Source organism: Hyperoodon ampullatus, assembly GCF_949752795.1.
Source record: "Hyperoodon ampullatus genome assembly, chromosome: 11".
NCBI classification, from domain to species: Eukaryota; Metazoa; Chordata; class Mammalia; order Artiodactyla; family Ziphiidae; genus Hyperoodon; species Hyperoodon ampullatus.
Genome location: NC_136924.1, coordinates 96,565,060 through 96,587,599, shown reverse-complemented (window position 1 = coordinate 96,587,599; position 22,540 = coordinate 96,565,060). Strand labels below are relative to the sequence as shown.

The 22,540-nt window shown below is 50.0% G+C and overlaps 1 protein-coding gene across 1 annotated transcript in view; it reads right to left on the bottom strand.

The window, feature by feature from the left end:
• CHD4 (chromodomain helicase DNA binding protein 4) overlaps window positions 1-21,331 on the bottom strand; it is a 30,338-nt gene extending 9,007 nt beyond the window's left edge. The window contains exons 1-25 of the mRNA XM_079714500.1: window positions 21,211-21,331; window positions 20,226-20,403; window positions 16,337-16,458; window positions 15,934-16,128; window positions 15,609-15,727; window positions 15,247-15,488; window positions 13,575-13,702; window positions 13,207-13,342; window positions 12,881-13,059; window positions 12,431-12,670; window positions 11,584-11,787; window positions 11,263-11,468; window positions 10,806-10,937; window positions 10,630-10,726; window positions 9,754-9,945; window positions 9,091-9,291; window positions 8,769-8,906; window positions 8,225-8,346; window positions 7,926-8,099; window positions 7,387-7,528; window positions 7,162-7,293; window positions 6,941-7,058; window positions 5,312-5,436; window positions 4,721-4,958; window positions 4,383-4,558 (exon numbers count right to left, since the gene is read on the bottom strand). Of these exons, the coding sequence (XP_079570626.1) occupies window positions 4,383-4,558; window positions 4,721-4,958; window positions 5,312-5,436; window positions 6,941-7,058; window positions 7,162-7,293; window positions 7,387-7,528; window positions 7,926-8,099; window positions 8,225-8,346; window positions 8,769-8,906; window positions 9,091-9,291; window positions 9,754-9,945; window positions 10,630-10,726; window positions 10,806-10,937; window positions 11,263-11,468; window positions 11,584-11,787; window positions 12,431-12,670; window positions 12,881-13,059; window positions 13,207-13,342; window positions 13,575-13,702; window positions 15,247-15,488; window positions 15,609-15,727; window positions 15,934-16,128; window positions 16,337-16,458; window positions 20,226-20,325 (3,858 nt within the window). The 5' untranslated portion in view covers window positions 20,326-20,403; window positions 21,211-21,331. The remainder of the gene's footprint in view (window positions 1-4,382; window positions 4,559-4,720; window positions 4,959-5,311; window positions 5,437-6,940; window positions 7,059-7,161; window positions 7,294-7,386; window positions 7,529-7,925; window positions 8,100-8,224; window positions 8,347-8,768; window positions 8,907-9,090; window positions 9,292-9,753; window positions 9,946-10,629; window positions 10,727-10,805; window positions 10,938-11,262; window positions 11,469-11,583; window positions 11,788-12,430; window positions 12,671-12,880; window positions 13,060-13,206; window positions 13,343-13,574; window positions 13,703-15,246; window positions 15,489-15,608; window positions 15,728-15,933; window positions 16,129-16,336; window positions 16,459-20,225; window positions 20,404-21,210) is intronic.
• Between the last annotated feature and the right edge of the window lie 1,209 nt (window positions 21,332-22,540).

The window sequence follows — 22,540 nt, the reverse complement described above, 5'->3', positions numbered from 1 at the left end:
TTAAACCCTTTTACTGATGCATATACAGTTGCGAGACAGTAAAATGAAGAAAAGAGAGGTTACAGCCTTAGCAAGGTAGCATGGAGAAGCTTCTGAAATACTGCAAAAGATTTTCCCAAGAGATAAAGTGGAAGGGCCATAAGCCCTTTCTGTTCTTCATAAACTTCATAAAAGTTTACCAACTGTGAAAAAAAATTATATATATCCTCTTATACCCCAATAATGTTTATGCTCCTCTGAAAGTCTTACTATTTTTTCAGATCATTCAGGACCACTAATTCCAAATCCCTCACTTTAGAATTAAGCTGCTGCTAACAGCATAATACTAGAAACAACCTAAATATCCATCATTATGGAACTTGAATAAATTATGGGGGATGAAAAGGGTGAAGAGAGTCAAAAGGTATAAACTTCCAGTTATAAAATAAATAAGTCATGGTGATTTTATGTATAGCATAGTAACTATATAGTTATAAACTTCCAGTTATAAAATAAGTCATGGAGATTTTATGTATAGCATAGTAACTATAGTTATAAACTTCCGGTTATAAAATAAATGTCATGGTGGTTTTATGTATAGCACAGTAACTGTAGTTATAAACTTCCGGTTATAAAATAAATAAGTCATGGTGATTTTATGTATAGCATAGTAACTATAGTTAATACCGTACTGCATATTTGAAAGTTGCTAAAAGAGCAGCTCTCAAAAGTTCTCACAGGAAAAAAAAATGTATAACTATGTATGGTGACAGATATTAACTAAACTTATCGGGGTGACCATTTCACAAAATATACAAATACCAAATCATTATGTTGTACACCTGAAACTAATATGATGGCATATGTCAGTTATATCTCAATTTTTAAAAGTAACTAAATTATGGTACTTCCAAACAAGGATGTATCATGCAGCGAATAGAGGGGTGGGGATGGGGGGAAGCTCTTTAGGTACTGATTTGGACGAAATCTTCCAAGATTTATTAGGTGGACAAAAATAAGGTACAGAATGTCATGTATAAGAAACTACTTTCCTTATGCAGCAACATGGATGAGAGTAGATATTATCATACTAAGTGAAGTAAGTCAGAAAGACAAATATCATATGATATCACTTATATGTGGAATCTAAAATAGGACACAAATGAATCTATATAATAGAAACAGAATCACGGACAGAGAGAGAAACAGAATCACGGACATAGAGAACAGACTGGTGGTTGCCAAGGGGGAGGGGGTTGGGGAAGGGATGGAGTGGGAGGCTGGGGTTAGCAGATGTAAGCTTTTGTATAGAGAATGGATAAACAACAGGTCCTACTGTGTAGCACAGGGAACTGCCATAGTGGAAAAGAGTATATATAAAATAAGAGTATGTATATATATGTATAACTGAGTCACTTTGCTGTACAGCACAAATTAACACAACATTGTAAATCAAATATACTTCAATTAAAAAAAAACTACTTTCCTTAAAAGGAAAAGGAAAAAAGGCGTTCGTGTGTATATACATATATATGTATATATACATATATATGTAATTTGTGTGCACATAAAATAATTTATAAAATAAATATCACTTATCCCCAGGGAGGGAGCTAGGTAGCCAAAGGACTGGAGTGGGAAAGAGATACTTCTGTAGCTTCTGAATTTTGAACTAGGTGAATTACAGTTGACCCTTGAACAACACAGGTTTGAACTGCATGAATCCATTTATATGCAGATATTTCTCAACAGTAAATACTACGGTACTACATGGTCCATGGTCAGTTGAATCTGCAGATGTGGAGGAACCACAGATATGGAGGGCTATACTATCTATTCAAAAAATAAAGTTTAACGGGACCTAATGAAACTTAAAAGCTTTTGCAAAGCAAAGGAAACTACAAAAAAGACGAAAAGACAGCCCTCAGAATGGGAGAAAATATTTGCAAACAAATCAACAGACAAAGGATTAATCTCCAAAACATATAAACAGCTCATGCAGCTCAATATTAAAAAAAAAAACATCCCAATCCAAAAATGGGCAGAAGACCTAAACAGGCATTTCTCCAAAGAAGACATAGAGATGGCCAAGAGGCACATGAAAAGCTGCTCAACATCACTAATTATTAGAGAAATGCAAATCAAAACTACAATGAGATATCATCTCACACCAGTCAGAATGGCCATCATCAGAAAATCTACAAACAACAAATAAATGCTGGAGAGGGTGTGGAGAAAAGGGAACCCTCTTGCACTGTTGGTGGGAATGTAAACTGATACAGCCACTATGGAGAACAGTATGGAGATTCCTTAGAAAACTAAAAATAGAACTACCATATGACCCAGCAATCCCACTACTGGGCATATACCCAGAGAAAACCATAATTCAAAAAGACACATGCACCCCAATGTTCACTGCAGCACTATTTACAATAGCCAGGACATGGAAGCAACCTAAATGCCCACTGACAGACAAATGGATAAAGAAGATGTGGTACACGCATACAATGGAATATTACTCAGCCACAAAAAGGAACGAAATTGGGTCATTTGTAGAGACGTGGATGGATCCAGAGACTGTCATACAGAGTGAAGTAAGTCAGAAAGAAAAACAAGTATCGTATATTAACACATATATGTGGAACCTAGAAAAATGGTGCAGATGAACCGGTTTGCAGGGCAGAAACAGAGACACAGATGTAGAGAACAAACGTATGGACACCAAGGGGGGAAGGTGGCGGGGGTGGGGGGGGATGAATACGGCGATTGGGACTGAGATGTATACACTGATGTGTATAAAATAGATAACTAATAAGAACCTGCTGTATAAAAATAAAATAAAATTCAAAAAAAAAAAAATAAAATAACATTAAAAAACATCATAAAGTAGGGGCTTCCCTGGTGGCGCAGTGGTTGAGAGTCCGCCTGCCGATGCAGGGGACACGGGTTCGTGCCCCGGTCCGGGAAGATCCCACATGCCGCGGAGTGGCTGGGCCCGTGAGCCATGGCCGCTGAGCCTGCGCGTCCGGAGCCTGTGCTCCGCAACGGGAGAGGCCGCAACAGTGAGAGGCCCACGTACAGCAAAAAAAAAAAAAAAAAATTATAAAGTAAATAGCAGCCTCAGCCACTAATAAGAGGGCTGTCTGTATACCTGTGTAGTTGTCAGGAGAGGTCGTCACGGGGAGGGAGAGTGCCACCCCTCCCTTACAGCCACTCAGCACGTTCTGCCCCAGTCAGTCACTCCCATATGCGGTCACCACCCTGACAGGAGGGCTGTTTTGACTGAATACTACTGGTCTGTAGACCTGTCAGACTTTTCAGCCATAGTTACACCCAACTGAAGTTAGTAGCATCACTTTCAAGAACAAAGATAATATGTATCAGAAAAAGAAAAAAAGAAAAAAGAAAGATACAACAAGAGGGACGGTTCTGAATTGGAAGGATGAGAAAGGATGTCAAGGACCACCAGAAACTGATGCCAATTCAAAGAACCCTGACTTGGGTGGCTGAAAGAGGACCAGAAGAGAAAACAATTTTTTTTTTTTCATTTTATACCCTAGATATCATTAGGAGGAAAAAATTCATTACAGAGGCCAAACATTTATAGCTGAGTATGTTTTGTTTTCTACTAAAAAAAGACCAAGAATACACAAGAAAACAAAAAGGGAAAACAATTCTAAAGTTTTAAAAAGCACAGGGGGGAAAAAGAAAAGCACAGGGGGGAAAAAGAAAAGCACAGGGAGATAGGCTAAGTATGTATTGTATCTCCTACCTTTTCTCCGGAGAGACTTGAGATAGCAATCCAAAATTTATTTATAGGGCTAATAAAATACATAAGAGAAAATAAGATGAGATTCTGATAAAGAAGAGCTAATATAGGGCTTCCCTGGTGGCGCAGTGGTTAAGAATCCACCTGCCAATGCAGGGGACACGGGTTCGAGCCCTGGTCTGGGAAGATCCCACATGCTGCGGAGCAACTAAGCCCGTGTGCCGCAACTGCTGAAGCCCGCACGCCTAGAGCCCGTGCTCTGCAACAAGAGAAGCCACCGCAATGAGATGCTTCGCACCACAACGAAGAGTAGCCCCTGCTGGCCGCAACTAGAGAAAGCCCGCACACAGCAACAAAGACCCAACGCAGCCAAAAATAAGTTATTAAAAAAAAAAAAAAGAAGAGCTAATACAAGTGTTTTGAGTGTGAAAAGTGGCCGGACAGCCACGTCAAAGATGAGAATGTGATTTGCTCATATGTTACAGAATTTCTCTTCAAATGAAGAGGTATATCAATTCAACAATGTACTAATTTGCCTACAGATGGTTTCCTCTCATCTCAAATACTATTGTGGTCTCAATTCCAATTTTTGGACCAATCACCAAGCACAGCATTGCTCTGGACTCATACTCACCCCCATTTCTTCTTCTCGCACCACATACTGGGCCACTTTGAATGAGCTCAAATATTCATTCATGCCCTGCAATTCCGTATCTTCGGTCTCATCCTGGTTCCGGTCCAGCAGTCGTTCAATGGCCTTATCGTCATAGTGGATAACACTGCTGTCTTCTCCCTCTTTGTTGTCTCCTCCTATAAAGAATCAGGGGTCCATACCCCCAGTTAACTTCAGCAGCTGCAGTGGAAAAAGCAAGTCCCAGAGGACCCTAGGTCTGAGTCTCAGGACCCTAGGTATCAAAGATACCCTTTAGAGAAGCCAAGCCCCACACCAAAACAAGCTCCTGCCTAGCTCACCTCCATCTGTGGCTTCGTCCTTGAATAGCTCCTCAGTGCCAAACTTGAGGATGTCATCAAGCTCCTGTTTGGACATGGATCCAGTCTTGGAGCCCAGCCCAGGCCGAACAACTAGATGCGTCAGCATCATCTTCTTCTTTGCCACCTGCGTGATGCGCTCTTCTACTGACGCACGGGTCACGAACCGATAGATCATCACCTTCTTATTTTGCCCAATACGGTGAGCTCTGCTGAAGGCCTGGAGTTGTGCACAAAACGGAGGCAAAAACTGAAGTAATCATATTTCCTTACTTCTACTCTTGCCCTGACTTTCACATAATAAGTTAAATCCAGCATAAGGCAGGAGCTGCAGCTTGCCCTCACACAACACTTCCCTTAGCACCCCTACCCCCAGATACCACCCTCTATCATGTTACCCAAAATAGGACCATAGCTAACCCAAACTCTCTGGCTTACAATAAGGTAAAAGACATTTGAAAAGAATCTATTGTTTCCCCCTGAAACAACTAATCCCAGATGATAGAGCCCTCACAGAGAACACTATGCATTTCCAAAAAGTCACTGTAGACCAAGGCTGCTACCTCTGCTCACCTGGATGTCATTATGGGGGTTCCAGTCAGAGTCATAGATAATAACTGTGTCAGCAGTGGCCAGATTGATTCCAAGGCCCCCAGCTCGAGTGGAAAGCAAGAAGCAGAACTGCTGAGCACCTGGTGCTAAGAGAGGAACCAAAAACACCATTAGAGTTGTCTCTGGAAATCCAGTTAATAAACGTTTAAGGGATATCAGAAATATAAAACCTCACTAGGAGATGCAAACTATCGTATATAGAATGGATAAACAACAAGGTCCTACTGCATAGCACAGGGAACTGTATTCAATATCCTGTGATAAACCATAATGGAAAAGAAAATGAAAAAATATATGTATAACTGAATCACTTTGCTGTACAGCAGAAATTAACACAACATTGTAAACCAACTATATTTGAATTAAAAAAAAAACCACCTCATTAGGCAAACACAAAACGAATAATATTAATAAGTAATACTCATAAGCAAGGTCCACCACTGAAATCAGTGTGAAAGTTTAAGGAGAAACAGGATGTCACCACAGTCTCAAGTATCTCCCTCAAGATATTTATCAATCACAATGAAAAAAAAAGAGTAACTTTACATGGGAGGAATTCAACAGACACCACCTTAACCAAGTGATCAAGGTTAACACCAGCAATGGAACATTATCAACATCATGTCCTCTCTGGGAATGATGCACTGAAAAGGACACAGCATCGCTTCTCTGGGATTCCTGTCCAAAATGTCTAGTGTCAATCTCATCATGAGAAAATATCAGACAAAGCAGAGTCGTTCTAGGGTTTCCCTGGTGGCGCAGTGGTTGAGGGTCCGCCTGCTGATGCAGGGGACACGGGTTCGTGCCTCGGTCCCGGAGGATCCCACATGCCGTGAAGCGGCTGGGCCCGTGAGCCATGGCCACTGAGCCTGTGCGTCCAGAGCCTGTGCTCCGCAACGGGAGAGGCCACGACAGTGAGAGGCCCGCGTACCGCAAAAAAAAAAAAAAAAAAAAAAAGTATCAACGTCATGAAAGGAAAGGAAAGAATGAAGAACTGGAAGAGAAACAACTACGCTCAACGTGGGATCTGGGACTGGATCCTGACACAGTAACAGTGGTGACATTCAATTCAAGTCTACAGTTTAGATAGTAGTATGACACCAGTGTTAATTCCCTGGGTTTGATCATTGTACTGAGGTTACGTAAGTCATTATTAAGAAAAGCTGGGTGAAGTGTATACACCAACTCTCTGTATTATTTTTTGAACTTTAAGTTCACAATTATTTCAAATTAAAAAGTAAAAAAAAAGAAGAGGAGGTGACAGTGGCTACTGAGACAAGCCTGCCACTAACTTGCTATCTGGGTTTGGTAAGTCCTGGTCCCTCCTGGGCCTCAAGATGCAATGCGGAGGGTTAAATAAAGTGCCCTTCTTTTTAGCAGAAAGAACAAAGACTCCAAAGGGAATAAACAATCTCCCAGCAATAATCCAATACATCCTTCCAATCAGGACATTCAAAAGTACTCTTCCACATCAATTGACAAAAGACCCTAAACCACTACACAGAAAAGCAGATGCTCAAGAAGAACAAGTGATCGGTCCAGAGCCGTGAGTGAGGGAAGCCAGGATCGGAGCCACTCCTTCCCTCTCACCATTGAAGCGGTCAATGGCCTCCTGACGCATGTTCCCAGTGATTCCACCATCAATACGTTCATATTTATAACCTTCATGTTCCAAGAAATCCTCCAGCAGGTCCAGCATCTTGGTCATCTGGAAAATGAGCACACTTTAATTATGGGATTAATCAGATGACAATCCCTCCCCTGTGTCACTGAGCTGTCCACTGCTACCCACAAAAGCCCCCACACGATACCTGAGAGAAGATGAGTACACGGTGCCCACCCTCCTTAAGGTTCTTGAGCATCTTCTGAAGCAGCAATAACTTCCCAGATGCTCTGATTAGGGCACTGCCATCATACATGCCATTAGGCATCTTAGGGGCTTCCTGAGGAAAGAAGCAAAAAAGGAAAAAATATTGAAAGAAACCCCAAATGGAGCAGTTCCCGCCCAGGGAGGAACAAGAGGTGGCACAACGTACCATGGCAGCCACGGGGAAAAGATACGGGTGGTTGCAGCACTTTTTAAGATCCATCACGACATTTAGCAAAGAGACCTGGTTGCCGCCACCTCGAGCATTGAGCGCTTCAAAGTTTCGAGTGAGGATGTACTTGTAGTATTTCCTATGTGGGCAAGACAGCAAGATAAGTCATGCTCAAGAGCCTTTATGTGACTCATGATGCAGTCCCAGGGTCTGGGATCTTCTTTCCAACATATCTCACTTTGGGACTGAGGAAACCTAAGAAGCGCCACCATCATCATTTTAAACAAGGTAAGGATTAACTCAGTAAGAACTCTGGGCCGCACCACTGTAAAGCAATTATACTCCAGTAAAGATGGTAAAAACAAAGAGCTCTGGGCCCCAGCAACCTGGCAACAGGTTTCTTTAGCCCTCGCTGGCTCCTGTCACCACACGCCTTGCGGCGCAGTATGGAGAAGACTAGGAAGCACCGTGCAGACTGGCAGGTGTCTAAGCGTGCCTGTCAAACGGAGCCAGTGCTTCCATCCCTTCAGACTCACTTCTGCATAGGGCTCAACTCCACACGCACAATCAGTTCTGTCTTGGAAGGCATGTTCTTGAACACGTCAGCTTTGAGCCGCCGCAACATGTGAGGCCCCAGCATGTCATGCAGTTTTTTAATCTGGTCCTCCTTGGCAATGTCAGCAAACTCCTCCAAGAAGCCTTCCAAATTGCTTCAGAAAGAGAAAGGAAAAAGTTGTTGGAGAGGGGGAAAGGAAGAAAGGAAAGTGACACAGGAAACGGGCAAAAGGAAGAATTAGAAGAATGCGGAGCCGATTATGGATAAGCGCACACTCACTGGAACCTCTCAGGGGTGAGGAAGTTGAGCAGGTGAAACAACTCTTCCAGGTTGTTCTGTAATGGAGTCCCTGTCAGCAACAGCTTGTGCTGGAGCGAGTAACCGTTTAAGACGCGGAAGAACTGGTGAGGCAGGAGAGAAGTGGAATTCAGTAAGAAGACGGCTCCAGCACATGTCCACAGACTTCTGCTTTGCTGCCCAGCAGTTACGCCCCCATCCCCACCTTTTTTTTTCCTTCATCTTCTTTCCTGTTACTCTTTTTTCTTTTTTTTTGGCCACACCGTGCGGCATGCGGGATCTCAGTTCCCTGACCAGGGACTGAACCCGTGCCCCTTGTAATGGAAGCGCGGACTCTTAACCACTGGACCGCCAGGGAAGCCCTCCATCTTACTTTCAAGGCCTGGCCTCCAAGGGTGATCTATCACGAGTGAGGATGGAAGGCAGAGAGCCTTTCCCCCTTTCCTGTCCTCCTAGGTCTCCCCTTGATGAGGAGGTAGTACTAGAACACTAAAACTGGAGGCCACACCTCCCGACCCCCCCTCACCTTAGACTGATTGTTCTTGAGCCGATGGGCTTCATCCACGATGAGGCAGGCCCAGTCAATAGAGCCCAAGATGGCCATGTCAATGGTGATCAACTCATAGGACGTCAGCAGCACGTGGAACTTCACAGATGCCTCTTTCTGCACAAGAAGGCAACCTGGTCACTCCTGTCCGACTCCGCCGGTACAGGCCAAGTCAAGAGACTCCGGGGGGTTTCCCTCCTCCCAGCTATTATCCTTTCGCCTCACCCCGGGGACCGGGACACGAGGGGCCCAGAGCAACAACTCCCCTCTCCGAGGGTGGGTCTCCCTCCCGCTGCGGTACCTTCATGCGGGAAGCCTTCTTGCCGCCACGAATGGCATTGTCCTCAAAGGAGAACTCATTCTCTCGGATGATGGCACGGCTGTCTTTGTCACCCACGTAGGTCACCACATACATATCTGGAGCCCACATTTCAAACTCCCGCTCCCAGTTGATGATGGTAGAAAGAGGGGCGCTCACTAGGAAGGGGCCTTTGGAATGACCCTTTGAGGAAGAAGAGGAGACGGAGATTAAGGACTGAGAGTCCCACACGCAACCCGAGCACCCACCCTGCCCCTGCCCCGAATGGGCGGAGGACGGGCGTGTGCCGCTCCTCTCCCTCCCTTCTCCATGTACCAACACGCCCTGCCTGCCCTGCAGGGAGCTTACACCGCACCCCTGCCGCTCAACGTCTCTCCACGCTACTTTTACCCACAGTTCTGCTTGTCTCAGCGCATATCTGTCCCCCAGGACCGAGGCTCCAGGCACCCACCACTAATCCCACCCACAGTTCCATTCCCTCCAGTCTGTCTCTGTGTACTTGCGTCTATCTTACTGTCACTCAACACTGTTCTCCAGGGCCACAGACCAATTTTTTTTCTTCCTTTTTCTGTCTCCTCAGAGTGTAAGAGAAGACCACGAACACAAAATACCCACACAAAAGACCAACAGCCCCAGCTCTCCTACCTCCTTGTAGAGGGAGTAGAGGAAGACTGCGGTCTGCACGGTCTTCCCAAGGCCCATCTCGTCAGCCAAGATGGTGTCGGTGCCTTGAGCCCAGGAGAAGCGCAACCAGTTCAAACCCTCCATCTGATAAGGGTGCAAGGTGCCACCTGTAGCGTCCAGGTACTCTGGCTGTCGCTCATATTTCACTGTTGGCTGAAGGATGAAATAAAGAAGTCAAGAGCTGGCCAAGAATTCCCTTCCTTCCGTTAAGACAGCGGCTGCCTCCTCCTGACACACTCTCACTAGATCCTACTCGAGGGGGCCACAAAAAATGGTGGGAAAAAGGTGCCTAATGGTTACTGTAACTTTGTGTTTTATTTAGGATCCTCCAGGAAGCAAGGCAAGACGGAGATCTGGGTCCTACAGACATCCAAGAAAGACACATCGTAGTCTCCTTGGCAGTACAGTAAATTCTACTGGTCAGGAACCACCAGGTAAATGATCCTATGCTCCCTCTAGATTTATCTGTTTAACCTTAACCAGACTCACCTTCTATTACACAAAACCCCGGAAGAATTGAGCCGTGAATTAAGGGTCAGAAGACCCAGGTTCCAAAACAAGTTTCACAAAAGCTCGGTTACGTGACCCCTCCATACCTGACACCTCCTCAGTCGTATAGACACTAACATCTACGTTTTTATTTTTCTGATGAGGAAGAGAGAAAATAAAGTAATCTTAGTATTTTCCCCCCGATTTACAGAGATGTGGAGAATTAGGGAAGCAGTCTGTGTGAAGCAACTTAGCTGCAGTGATCACTTGAGATCATGCCTTCAGACCGGAGCACACAACATACGTCGTCCTGCCCGACAGACCACCCTCCCTCTCCTGCTGACTCACGTCAACCGTTGGGGTTTCAGGGGGCCTCTCCAACTTCCTCAGCTTCACCTTCTTGAGCTTCTTGCCCGGTCGTCCTTCCTCACCCCTCATCAACTCCCTAAGGAAGACAGATACGTCACACAGCTGCCTGGAGTCCTTCTCAGTGAGCAGCAGCTCTACTCATCCAAGTCCCTCACCTGTGATTCCAATAGCCCTGCTTGAACAGGTCGTAGTCCTGTATCTCCACGTCCTCACTCTCCCAGGACGCCTGGTCATAGGGCAGGTCCCGCCACTTGATCAAGTAGTGGACGTGGCCCTTCTTGTCCACACTGCGAAGTCAAGGAGAGAAAACCCTCAGAGCCGGAAGGCCACCCTGCTCTGTTCCTCCCAAAACCCAGACCTCTAGGGAGGCCAGACACCACACGTCTTCAGAACCAAAGACATCTGGTCTACCCGTCTTTGCACCAAAAATGATCTCTCATCTACAGTCTACGGCTCCAATACCAGGATTCAGTCAGTTGATAACATACTGAGTGTCTCATCCAAGTGTAACTTACCGGTAACATCCATTTTCTTTAATTAATCCCCCGCGGAGACGCTGCCCACCTCCAGTATGCCCAAGACAAACACAGTCTGGCCCAGCTCCCCTGGTACCTGTGGTTGAGAATTCGGTGGATCATCATCCACTCAGGTTTTATCCCGTAGCGATAGAAGCGTTCCTCCATCTCTGCAAATTTAGGGTCCTTGTTCTTCCGCTTCCGGCTCTTCTCTTCATCACCACCAAAGTCCCCAGAGGGTGGCTCATCCATATCATTCTTCCGCTGATAGTTTCGGAACATCACTTGACAGTGCAGCTCCAACTGCAAGCGGAAAGAAGTCACCACGGAGTCATGTCCACGCCTTCTACCCACAAGGCTGTTTTCTCTCACTACCCTCCTTCATTGCAGCCCCACATCTACTCTATCCCAGGTTTACCTGCAGTTCAGACACCCAGGAGCAGTGCCAGTACGACATGCCTTGCCACTTCACAAAGAACTGCCGCTCCGGCCGCCCCTCCAAGGGCTTGGGGGACGGAGTATTGGGATCAGCATCTGGGGGCCGAGGCACTGGTGTGGGAGATGGTGGCTGACCCCACTTCCAGATTAGGATCTTCTGAACTTTGCCCTTAAGAGCTGGACACTAAGAGGAAAAGAGATAATCCAACACTGAATCATTACCACGGCATAGCCCACAGGCAGCTTCAACCTCATCAAAGGATTATTAAAACCTCATTTCAAGTAAGACCTAATCCCAGGACCCTAATCCCAGGAGAGAAGAACAGAATTCCCTCTCTGTTTCTGGACTTCATCCAGGATTTGTGAGACATTATCACTCCTATCTGCCTAACAGAGCCAGTAGCTAGACTTCAACAATAACCCAGAACAAGTAGGCACAGAAAAGTCACAGACCTGGGGCTCAGAATTCCTCTCTTAAGCAATCTAACAGCATTCAGTGGCCCTATTATATCGCCAAGCTACCAAGACCTCGAGGCTGGGTGTCAAGACAGGAAAGGATATTCTGGGCTAAAAGAACACCGCTCCATCCCACTTCGGAGAGCTGGCAAAGCATCAACTCTGTTCAAAGTTAGTCCTACGGTTTCCCAGAACAAAGGTATCCCATGACTATACGGGGAAGGAAACTCCGTGCCTCAGGGCTAAAAGGCCTATATCTCCAGTGACCTCTCCTGCACCTCAGCCTCACGACACCTGCACGTAAGAGGGGTAAACCCTGCTGCTGGACCACACCTCCCTCATCTCTCCACCGGCTGGGGCCGGGCACCCACCGTACAACGGGGACAGAGCCACTCTCCGTTGGGGATCTCTGGAAGGGGAGGGTTCAGGCAGTGGATGTGGTAGGAGGAAGGACAGGCGTCGCAGCAGAGCAGCTCCCCCCCATCCTTGCAGACCCGACAGAACTCCATATGGTGGTCATCCTCCTCTTCAGGGTCTCCCCCCACCTCTTCCAGGATCTCCTCACCCTCCGAATTGTCCTCTTTAGCCTCCCACTGGATGCCTTCCTTCTCCTGCAGTCAAGGACCACAGAGTCAGATTACTACCACCCCCCACCCCGACCCCCACCCCCGTCTGAACCGCGCCCATCATTCCTTTGAAAGCTTCCCAAAGCCCGTAGCCAGCAACGCCACCACTTCTACCCCCATCCAGGCCCGAAAGAGTTTCATCATCCCACCCTTCCGCTCGAGGGTCCCAAAGGGCCACGACGGCCGGACACTCACGCAGTGTGGGCAGCTCCACTTGCCCTCGGGAGCCTTCTCCATATCCGGATCCAGGCAGACCATGTGGTAAGCTCGGGGACAGGTATCACACAGGATGATCTCTCCGCCTTGCTGGCACACCTCACAGTAGTCCTGGTGGTCTGTCTCATAACCATCCACAGCAGTCACCTCCTCCTCGCCTAGGCAAGGAAGAGGGAAAGCCCAGTTATTAGAAAAAACCTCCCTCCCCCCACCCCCCTAAACCCAACCCCTATCTCCTTAGGGAGACGCTTCCCCAATCATTCCCCCCTCATTCCATTACATACTGATACAGAAAAGAAACACACCTTTCTTCTTCTTTTTCGTGGTCCGGAGTTTCTTGCGGCTGCGGCTACTGCGGCTGGTAGAACCATCAGAAACAGAGTAGCTATTGATACTGGCATCATCGAAGTCGGACTCCACATCTAAGTCGTCATCCTCACTCTGGCAGGATGAGAAGGTTAGAGGTTCAGGCCAAGGGGAAGGAGAGAGTGGTGCAGAAGGGATCACCCTTTTACTAGGGGTGCCGGAATCCCAGCAAGGGAGCCGAGTCACCTCTTCTATGGCCAACTCCCCACATCCTCATGCACCTACCGTGAACCCTGAATCCTGACATAAGACCACATCCTCCCCGTTAGCTAAGGCACCCTCACCAGGGGATAGGCTGGGCTCTCACCGAGGATCTCTTACGCTTAGAACCAAAACCTCCCAGCTTGATTTTCAGGGGAGCTACTTTCTTGGGCTTAGGCTTCTTGGCATCAGGGACACGAGGGCTGCCCTTGGGCTTCCTCCGAGCATTGGGACCTAAATCAGGAGAAAGCAGGTAAGATCATACAATCCAAATACACACCACAGAGCAGAACATGGGAAAGATATTGGGTTGGCCAAAAAGTTCCCTCGGTTTTTAAGTAAACATAAAAGACACATTTTTCATTTTCACCAAGAACTTTATTGAACAGCGTATTCACCGTTTTGTTCCACTACCCTCTGCCATTTTTCAGGCAACTTCATAATTCCATCTTCCCAAAACTTTTTATCTTTTTGAGCAAAGAACTGTTCCAGGTGCCTTTCACAGTCTTCCAGGGAATCGAAACTTTTTCCCATTAAAAGAATTTTGTAAAGACCGAAACAGATGGAAATCCAAAGGTGCAATGTCTGGTGAATATGGCGGAGGAATCAGAACCTCCCAGCCAAGCTGTAACAGTTTTTCCCTGGTCATCAAAGAAACATGCGGTCTTGCAATAGCCTGATGGAAGATTATGCATCTTCTGTTGACTAATTCCGGACGCTTTTCGTCGAGTGCTGCTTTCAGTTGGTCTAACTGGGAGCAGTAGCTGTTGGAATTAATCATTTGGTTTTCTAGAAAGAGCTCACAATAGAGGACTCCCTTCCAATCCCACCATATACACAACATCACCTTCTTTGGATGAAGACCGGCCTTTGGCATAGTTGGTGGTGGTTCATTTCGTTTGCCCCACCATCTTTTCCGTTCCACATTATTGTACAGTATCCACTTTTCACCACCTGTCACAATTTGTCTTTAAAACGCCAACATTTTCGTTACATTTAAGTAGAGAGTGGCATGCGGAAATACGGTCGAGAAGATTTTTTTCACTTAATTTATGTGGAACCCAAACATCAAAGCGATTAACGTAACCAAGCTGGTGCAAATGATTTTCAACGCTTGATTTGGAGATTTTGAGTATGTCGGCTATCTCCCGCGTGGTATAACGTTGACTGTTCTCAATTAAGGTCTCGATTTGATCACTATCAACTTTAACTGGTCTACCCGACCGTGGAGCATCATCCAGCGAGAAATCTCCAGCACGGAACTTCGCAAACCACTTTTGACATGTTCGATCAGTCACAGCACCCTCTCCATACACTGCACAAATCTTTTTTTGCATTTCAGTTGCCTTTTTACCTTTCTTGAAATAATAAAGCATAATACGTCGAAAATGTTGCTTTTTTTCTTCCATCTTCAATATTAAAATGGCTACACAAAAATTCACCAATTTTGATAAGTTTTTTTTTTTTAATGCACGCTGATTGGACGGCTGTCACAATACAACCTAACGAAATTGTTTCGAATGAAGTTAAAGACAACTAAGTGCTACTAGAGCCATCTTACGGAAAAAACAGAACGAACTTTTTGGCCAACCCAATAAAATATTCCCCACCTGAAATATTTCTACGTGGCCAGCTTCCCCAGTTTCCCTCCTAATCCACGGTTCATTCCCACCTCCTAGCTTCCATCTTTGGGCTGACAGAATAGCGCGTCCGCGCTTCCTCCAACTTCGACATCCCAAGCCCGCACTAGTCCCCACTCCCGCTGAGTCCCATGTCACCTTTGCCCTCCTTGGTCTTGGCCTTGCGGATAGGCACCTCCACAGGGGGCGGAGGAGGTGCAACTTCAGTGGCCGTCACCATGCTCTCCACCACGGCCACTGCCGCAGCTGCCGCTGCTGCCACGGAAGCCCCAGAACTGCCTTTGAAGGGGTTGTTGGTGCTGAACTCCCGCCACTTCGCACCCAAAACCATCATCATCTTGGAGACAGCGATCTTGGGGTTTTTGGCAGCAATGAGGGGTCTGGGGGAAAAGTGGCAGGAACAGAAAAGAGAAAAAGGTTAAAAATAAAGGAGGCGGGGGAGGTGAGAAGAGATTACAGAAGCGTTCTCCATCTCCTGCCCCCAAGACCCTCCTGTTTACCGGACAAACTGACTGAAGGCCTTGTAGTTGGTGAGGGTGCGATAATCCTCCTCTGAGAACACATGGTCAATGTCTTCCATGCCCCAGTCTTCCAGGAGCTGAGCAGATGATTTAGGCTCCTGCAGAGAGAGCGAAGTCAAAGCCTGACTCCCAGGGCCCATCCTCGCTAAGGGAGGTTGAGTTGCCACTAAGGCTGGCAAGTCCAGGGTAAGAGGGCTAAGCAGGAATCATTAGAAACAGGTGGAGAGAAAACATTCTAAGGGGCAGCAGAGTGTCTGGAAGACAAAGGACAGAAGCACAGAGAAGAGGCTGGAGGTCCAGGCACCTTTGAATCATCGTCTTCGTCATCCTCCTCCTCTTCCTCTTTCCGCTTGGACTTACTCTTCTTTTCTTTCTTGGGTCCGAGCTTCTTCTTCTTCTTCTTGCCAGGGGTATAGTCGCTGCCCTCACTGTCTGAGCGCAGAGCCACCTCTTCGTCCTCCTCCACAAACTCCGGCCCCTCCCCAGAGCTGTCCCCCAGCTGCCGGCATAAGAGCATACGCTGGAGCAGGCAAGGGGGAGAGGGAGACACACACACACATGCTACACACATGCTGACCTCAGGACAGCCCTGGGGCTCCCGCCCAGGACCTGGCCCACCGCCCCAGGGCAAGAAACCAAGGCCCCAGCCCTCCACCGAGCACCTCCCATTTCCTCCTGCTGCCCATAACATCCAGTCACCCACTCACCTCCTTTTTTTGGCGCTTGCTCTTAGGGATTTTAGGGTCCCGAGGTTTCTTAGGCTTTTTCTTTTTCTTGAGCTTTGGAGTCTCTGCTTCTGACAAATCCTCTTCCGGGTCCTCTTCGTTTTCTACATATATTTTGGCAAAGAAAGGTAGGCAGGGAAAAGATCAATAGCAAAAGGTTAGAGCCCAATCCAGAGGCTTTAGACTTTATTCCCCCACCTCCTGTCCCAGATTCCACTGAAGAGAACTGCTATACACGCCACAGAAGGAAGCTGATACTCAGGACAAAAACAGACAAAGAGAGAGCTGTATATGCCTGAAATAGGCCTGCCGGGCCAGACCAGGCCCACCTCGGGCAGCTGTCCAGACCCCTGCCTCCTCTCCCTCATCCCTAACACGAGTCCTCTATGTGTTCACCAGCGCAGCTGAATCAAGCTGCATACAGTTAACCAAGGAAGAGAAATAGGCCTAGTCCTCCTATAACCAGCCACCAAGTATTCCATAAACCATGAAATGAGAATAGGAGGTCCTACGCAGAAGGCAAAAACTAAAGAATATACCCTCAGCACATTCCCAGAACAGTACCTGCTTGAGGGTCCCAGAAACCACACCCTTCACTAACCCCTTTGGCTCATCACTGCGCAAAACAGCCAGAACCTCCAAGCCCCAAGTTCGGGGGCCAGCACTCCCAAAGCTGATTTCCTTTCCCCATCTCCAGCTCTGCTGCTCCTCCCCAGCTTCTCCTGGGTCAGTAGCCTCTTCTCCCCAGGGGCCCAAATCAGCCCAGCTGTCACCATCCCCCCCCTTCCTCCCCCCATCTGGCTCCACCTCCTCCCCGGCTGGGAGCACACACAAAGCCTGGGGTAATACTGAGAGCTCCTGGGCAGGCCTAGGTGGGAAGGGGCACAGAGGGGGAGGAGAAGGCCAGGAGGCAGCCTCCTTTGTAACAGCTCCCTCCTCTCTCCCTCCTGCTTCCCAAGCCAACCCCCCCACAAGGAGGGAGGAGTGGAGAAGGGAGTGGAGAGAAGGAGGGAATGCCTCACCCACTGAGAAGGAAAATGGCTCCTGACCACAGAAGCCAACCCAGGGCACCCAGCTGCCAAGAGAGGACAGACAGGAAGTGGCAGGGGAGGGGGTGCGGCTGAGAGAGGTAGCCGGGCACAGACTACCCTCTCACAGAAGACTTCCCAAATTACTACCTGGCCCCAGGTCCAAATGCCACCTCTTCTAACACCTACTGTGGGATGACACTGCTCTCAAGAGGCCATTCTAATAATGTCTTAGACAAGGAAACCCAAGACACCTTGAAGGGTGACACCATGTGAGGGGCTGACTTACTCCCTCAATCGTTATGATTTCAATCGTCATGCTTTCAATCGTCAGAGCTTAGATTTAACAAGAGTTCAGTGGAGCTGTGGTCAGAGCACACAGCCTTCCTTCTGACACCCAAAAGATTTACCTTGAGGAATGGGAGCCCACAAGACGCCTCTGAAACTCAGTTTCCTCATCACCTCTACCAGAGTGCAGGCCACAGATCCTAAACCACCGCTAACAGATTAGAGGCAGCCACCTATCCACCACAGAGAAAAAGGAGCAGCACCTAGAGAGTGGTGGACAACACAATGCTTCCTTTCCTCCTACACATGCTCTCTGCTCCTGACCCCCAGAACTGGCCCTAAAATGCCTCTGACTCCGCCCTTCCTGTGCGAGGCAGATACTAGGGAACAGGCGGCACTGGGCTGGACAAAGCACCATCAGCCTCCCCGTTTCCCGCTCAGCCCAGGATCAGGCCAGGCACAAGACAGCCCCTCCCATTCCCTTGGGAATGGGACACCAGCCTGGATCTCACCAGAAAGAATCATTTTCTTAAGGGCTTCTCCCCAGCAATCCCCGTGGTGCCCCCCTTCCCAATCAGCCACGCCTCCATAAAAGCTGGAAGTAGAGACAAGGACAAACTAAACTCACGGAGGCAAAGGGGACGCCCTTCCATCCACTTAAGACCCTCAAACTTCTCAAGCAGATGTGCTGACACGGCAAGCGGCAAACTGGCTGAGACACAGAGAACGATTTGGGAAAGGGGTAGGAATGGGGTGGGGCGAGTGGAAAAACTGGGTCACGCTACAGCTTGGGGGAGAGTTCACCCTGGGAGCCCACAGGCTCCCAGTCAACACAGCGGCAGCCCCAGACCAAGGGGCCAGTGGGAAGCCAAGATGTGGAACCAACACTGGCTGGATGGCACTGCTACTTCTCATGCCCCGCACAGAAACGATGGGACTGCCTCACCACTAGCACCACCCTACCCCCACCTTGGGCCATAGCACAGAAATCTACCACCTTGGGGCTTCCCTGGTGGCGCAGTGGTTGAGAGTCCGCCTGCCGATGCAGGGGACACGGGTTCGTGCCCTGGTCCGGGAAGATCCCACGTGCCAGGGGACACGGGTTCGTGCCCCGGTCCGGGAAGATCCCACGTGCCACGGAGCGGCTGGGCCCGTGAGCCATGGCCGCTGAGCCTGCGCGTCCGGAGCCTGTGCCCCGCAACGGGAGAGGCCACAACAATGAGAGGCCCACGTACCGCAAAAAAAAGAAATCTACCACCTTGCCCTACACAGTGATGAGACTCAAGCCTGAGATTCTTATCCCAACAGCTGAAGATTCAGTAAGAAGACTGACCCTCTCCTAAGTGGCCTCAGGTTGAAGTGAAGACTTCCAACTTAGAAAGTGCCAAATGTGGAAACATCTCTCCCAGACCACCTCAACTTGCAGCTGGAGCTAAGGAAAGAGAAGGCAAAAGTGAAAGATGTTTGATGAGAAACAAAAACAGGACCAGCAGGCTCCAGAATTAAAATAAAAATATAAACGAGGAAGATGAAGAAATGGCATGTTAAAAAAAAAAACTAAACTAAAAAAAAGATCAAGGAAACAAGTAGGTGACTTAGCAAAGCGCTCTGAAGAACGAAGGACAGAGGAGAGAGACATCCACTTAGCAACATGACATCCATCATCAGTTGAGGATAGACAAGAGCCATGCCAATCATGCAGGCTGGTTATAACCACTGGGATTCGGCCAGTCCAAGGAGCCACCCCAAAACACAGACAGCACAACCCCCAACACACCGACACAAACACTTCACACCACCAGCCCAAACCCCAGGCTACCTGCACAGGGCAGAAGCGTCCTGGGAAAAAAGCCAGGATTAAGTCCACTTGCCAGGGGAAGAGGGGTGCCCAGGGTGTCACCTTCCTTCTTTTTGCTCCTCCTAGTATATCCTGCAGGGTATGACATCCTACCCCTAGCCTCACTCAACATTCCAGCAATCTGCCTGACTAAAAGCGCTCTAGATCCCAGCTGAGAAGCGCAATTCAAACTTCACACGGTTGAAACTGCACAGAAAGCCGGTAACTGATCAGAAGCTAAAAATAATCAGAGAGTAACCCGCACTCCCTCTTTCCTTTCCACAGCAGCAGCTACAGGATCCTACTAGCAGAGATGCCCGGCTGGTCTCCTCCAACCGTAATCCTCAACCCCGCCGCCGCCGCCGCCGCCGCCGCCGCCGCCGCCGCCGCGCAGCCTCCAGGGGTCCCAGCTACCTGCATTCCTCCTAGGACCCACGCCAGGCAAAGCCTGCCAGCCCAGAGAGCTCCCTCAACCGGGATCTGCACAGCATTCCCGAAGACAGTGCAGCAAGCTTGCATCGCGGTCCGCGGAGCCCAGAAGGCACATGGCTTCCAGCCCCCTCGCACAACAGCTCCGCAGAAGGGAACCACTCCCTTCGGATGCCCTCCACCTCCGACTGCACAGAGAAAGCCCAGAAACTCAACCCTGCCACACCAGAGTCGCCAGGGAGGGCCCAGATGGCTCCTTCCTGCCCGGGGCCCTTGGGGAAGCTGTTACCTGGGTGGGGAGGGGGCAAGCTGTTGTTCAAAAGTGCATCCATATCCTCCTCCTCGCTGCCCGCTGAGCAGGGGGACGGGGAGCCCAGGCCCGACGCCATCCCCTTCCGCTCCCGGCCAGGGAATTGGCCCAGCTGCTCCTGCCTGCGGCCTGGGGCCCTCGACACTGGCCCGAGTCACTGTGCGGGGGAGGGGGGAGAGAAAGAGAACAGTGACGCGCACGGCCCCCTCCCCCACCCCGCCGCGCTTTCCGCCCACCCCCGGCCGCCCCACAGCCACCCGAGCAGGGCACCCGAACCACTCAGGCTGAACTTTAGTTCCACACTCCCGGGGGCAGCCCGGAAGCCGGCTCCCCGGCTGGAGCCCCCCAGACGAGAGGGAGAGGCGCCCCCGAGGGCAGGCCGGTGCCGGCGTGGGGAGGGGAGAAGCCGCTGGACGGAGCCGGGCGTGACGGGGGAAGGGGTCCGAGTGGCCGCGGCGCGGGGGGGCCGGGGGAGGCGGCCGGCGGCGAGGCGCTCGGGGACACAAGGTCACTGGGGGGTGGGGGGGCGCCTCCCTGCGCCTGGGGAGGGGCCAGTCCCCAGACAGGGTAGCTCTCCAAAGGCTGTCCTCTGGGACAACTCGGGCTCTCCGGAGGAGCCGCGGGGACGAGGGGGCGTGGAGGCTCGGCGCTCCAGGGGGCTGGAGGCAGGGGCGTGGGGGGCCGGAGCTCCCACCGGGCAGGGGGCCGGGCCACGTGTCCCGGGGGCCGCCGGGCATGGTGGGAGGCCAAGCCTGAGGTGGGGAGTCGCGGGGAGCGAGACTCGCGCCGGACGAGGGCGGGGGCTGGGCGCCCTGCAGGAAAGGGAGAGGCAGGGTCGGCTCCCCGGGCAGGGGGCGGTCCGCGGGTCCGGGGACGCCCGAGGGGCGGTTGGGTGGAGGCAGGACCCTCGGGGCTGGTCGGGCTGAGAGGGGCTGTCTCTCTGGGAACCCCGCGTTCTCCTCACCCCAGAGCCGCCTCAGGTCGCGCTGGGTCCGGCCCGGTGTCACTCCCGCTCCGGCTCCTCCTCGCCGCGGCCGAAGGGGGGAAAATGGCTCCGGCTCCAGCGTCGCCTCTTAAAGGGCCCGAAACACCGGCCGGGAAATCCCACCGCACAGGCCCCGCCCCCCCACGGACAGCCCATAATAACCTCAACCAACTCCAACCCCCCCTCCACTACCGCCACCCTCCTCCCTAGGTCTCCCGGGCAACCCCCGCCCCCTCGTCGCTCCGGCAACCATTGACCACGCCCCCTCGAGCGCGCGCGCGCGTGTCACCCGGGCAACCACCCACCCCCTGGCCATCCCATAATACACACGGACACCACCACCACCACCACCACCACCACCACCACCACCACCCCCACGCACACACAGTCCATACACATATATGCCAGGGCTGTTGACATCTCATGATATTGCCGACCTTTTGCAACTAACCCTTTACACCCCCAGACATCCCATAATAGCCATCCTTTGCCAACTTCTTCACTCTTGGCCCTAATGCTAACATCCCATAATAATTCGTCACCTCTCCCTCCCCATGGCCATCCCATAATAAGCACCCCTCCCAGCCATTCAGCCTCACATCCCATAATACTCAATCCCCATCCCCCACAGACATCCCATAATAACCACTCTTCATCCACCCCCAGTTTGATATCCCATAATAGGCAGAAACTCACCCCCCCCCCCACAACGGACACTTCGGCCTCCTCCCACACACATCCCGTAATAATCAGTCTCCCACCTTCTATACTGACATCCCATAATAACTAACCCCCTGGCGCTGCCCTCGGCCCCTGCAGGCTAGATCCTCACAACACGACCCCCAAGCTTCACACATTCATTCTAAGTCCACAGCCCGTAATAACCACTCCTCCCCTATCAAAGAGATATCCCATAATGATCAAGAGCCCTACTGTCACCCCACAGAGGGACAACTAATCTCCTTTCCTCTAACACTGGAAAGATATCCCATAATTTTACTCCCCCACCCACACCCTGACATCCCATAATAATTGCAAAGAACCCGTGGTCAACCAGACATACCATAATACTCCCAGCACAACCCAGAGTCACATCCCATAATGCTTCATCTCCACCCCACCACCCCTCTACCTTTCCAGCCAGGCATCCCATAATATTCATACTCGTACCTCCCCTGTCTCCAAGGCTGTCAGTCTATTCTAACACCCACACCAGCGAGGATGAAACAGACTACCCACATTGCCCTCTCCCCCACCCCAGCTTGTACACACCTTCATCCCTTAATGAGCCAAAGCAGTGTCCTGGCAC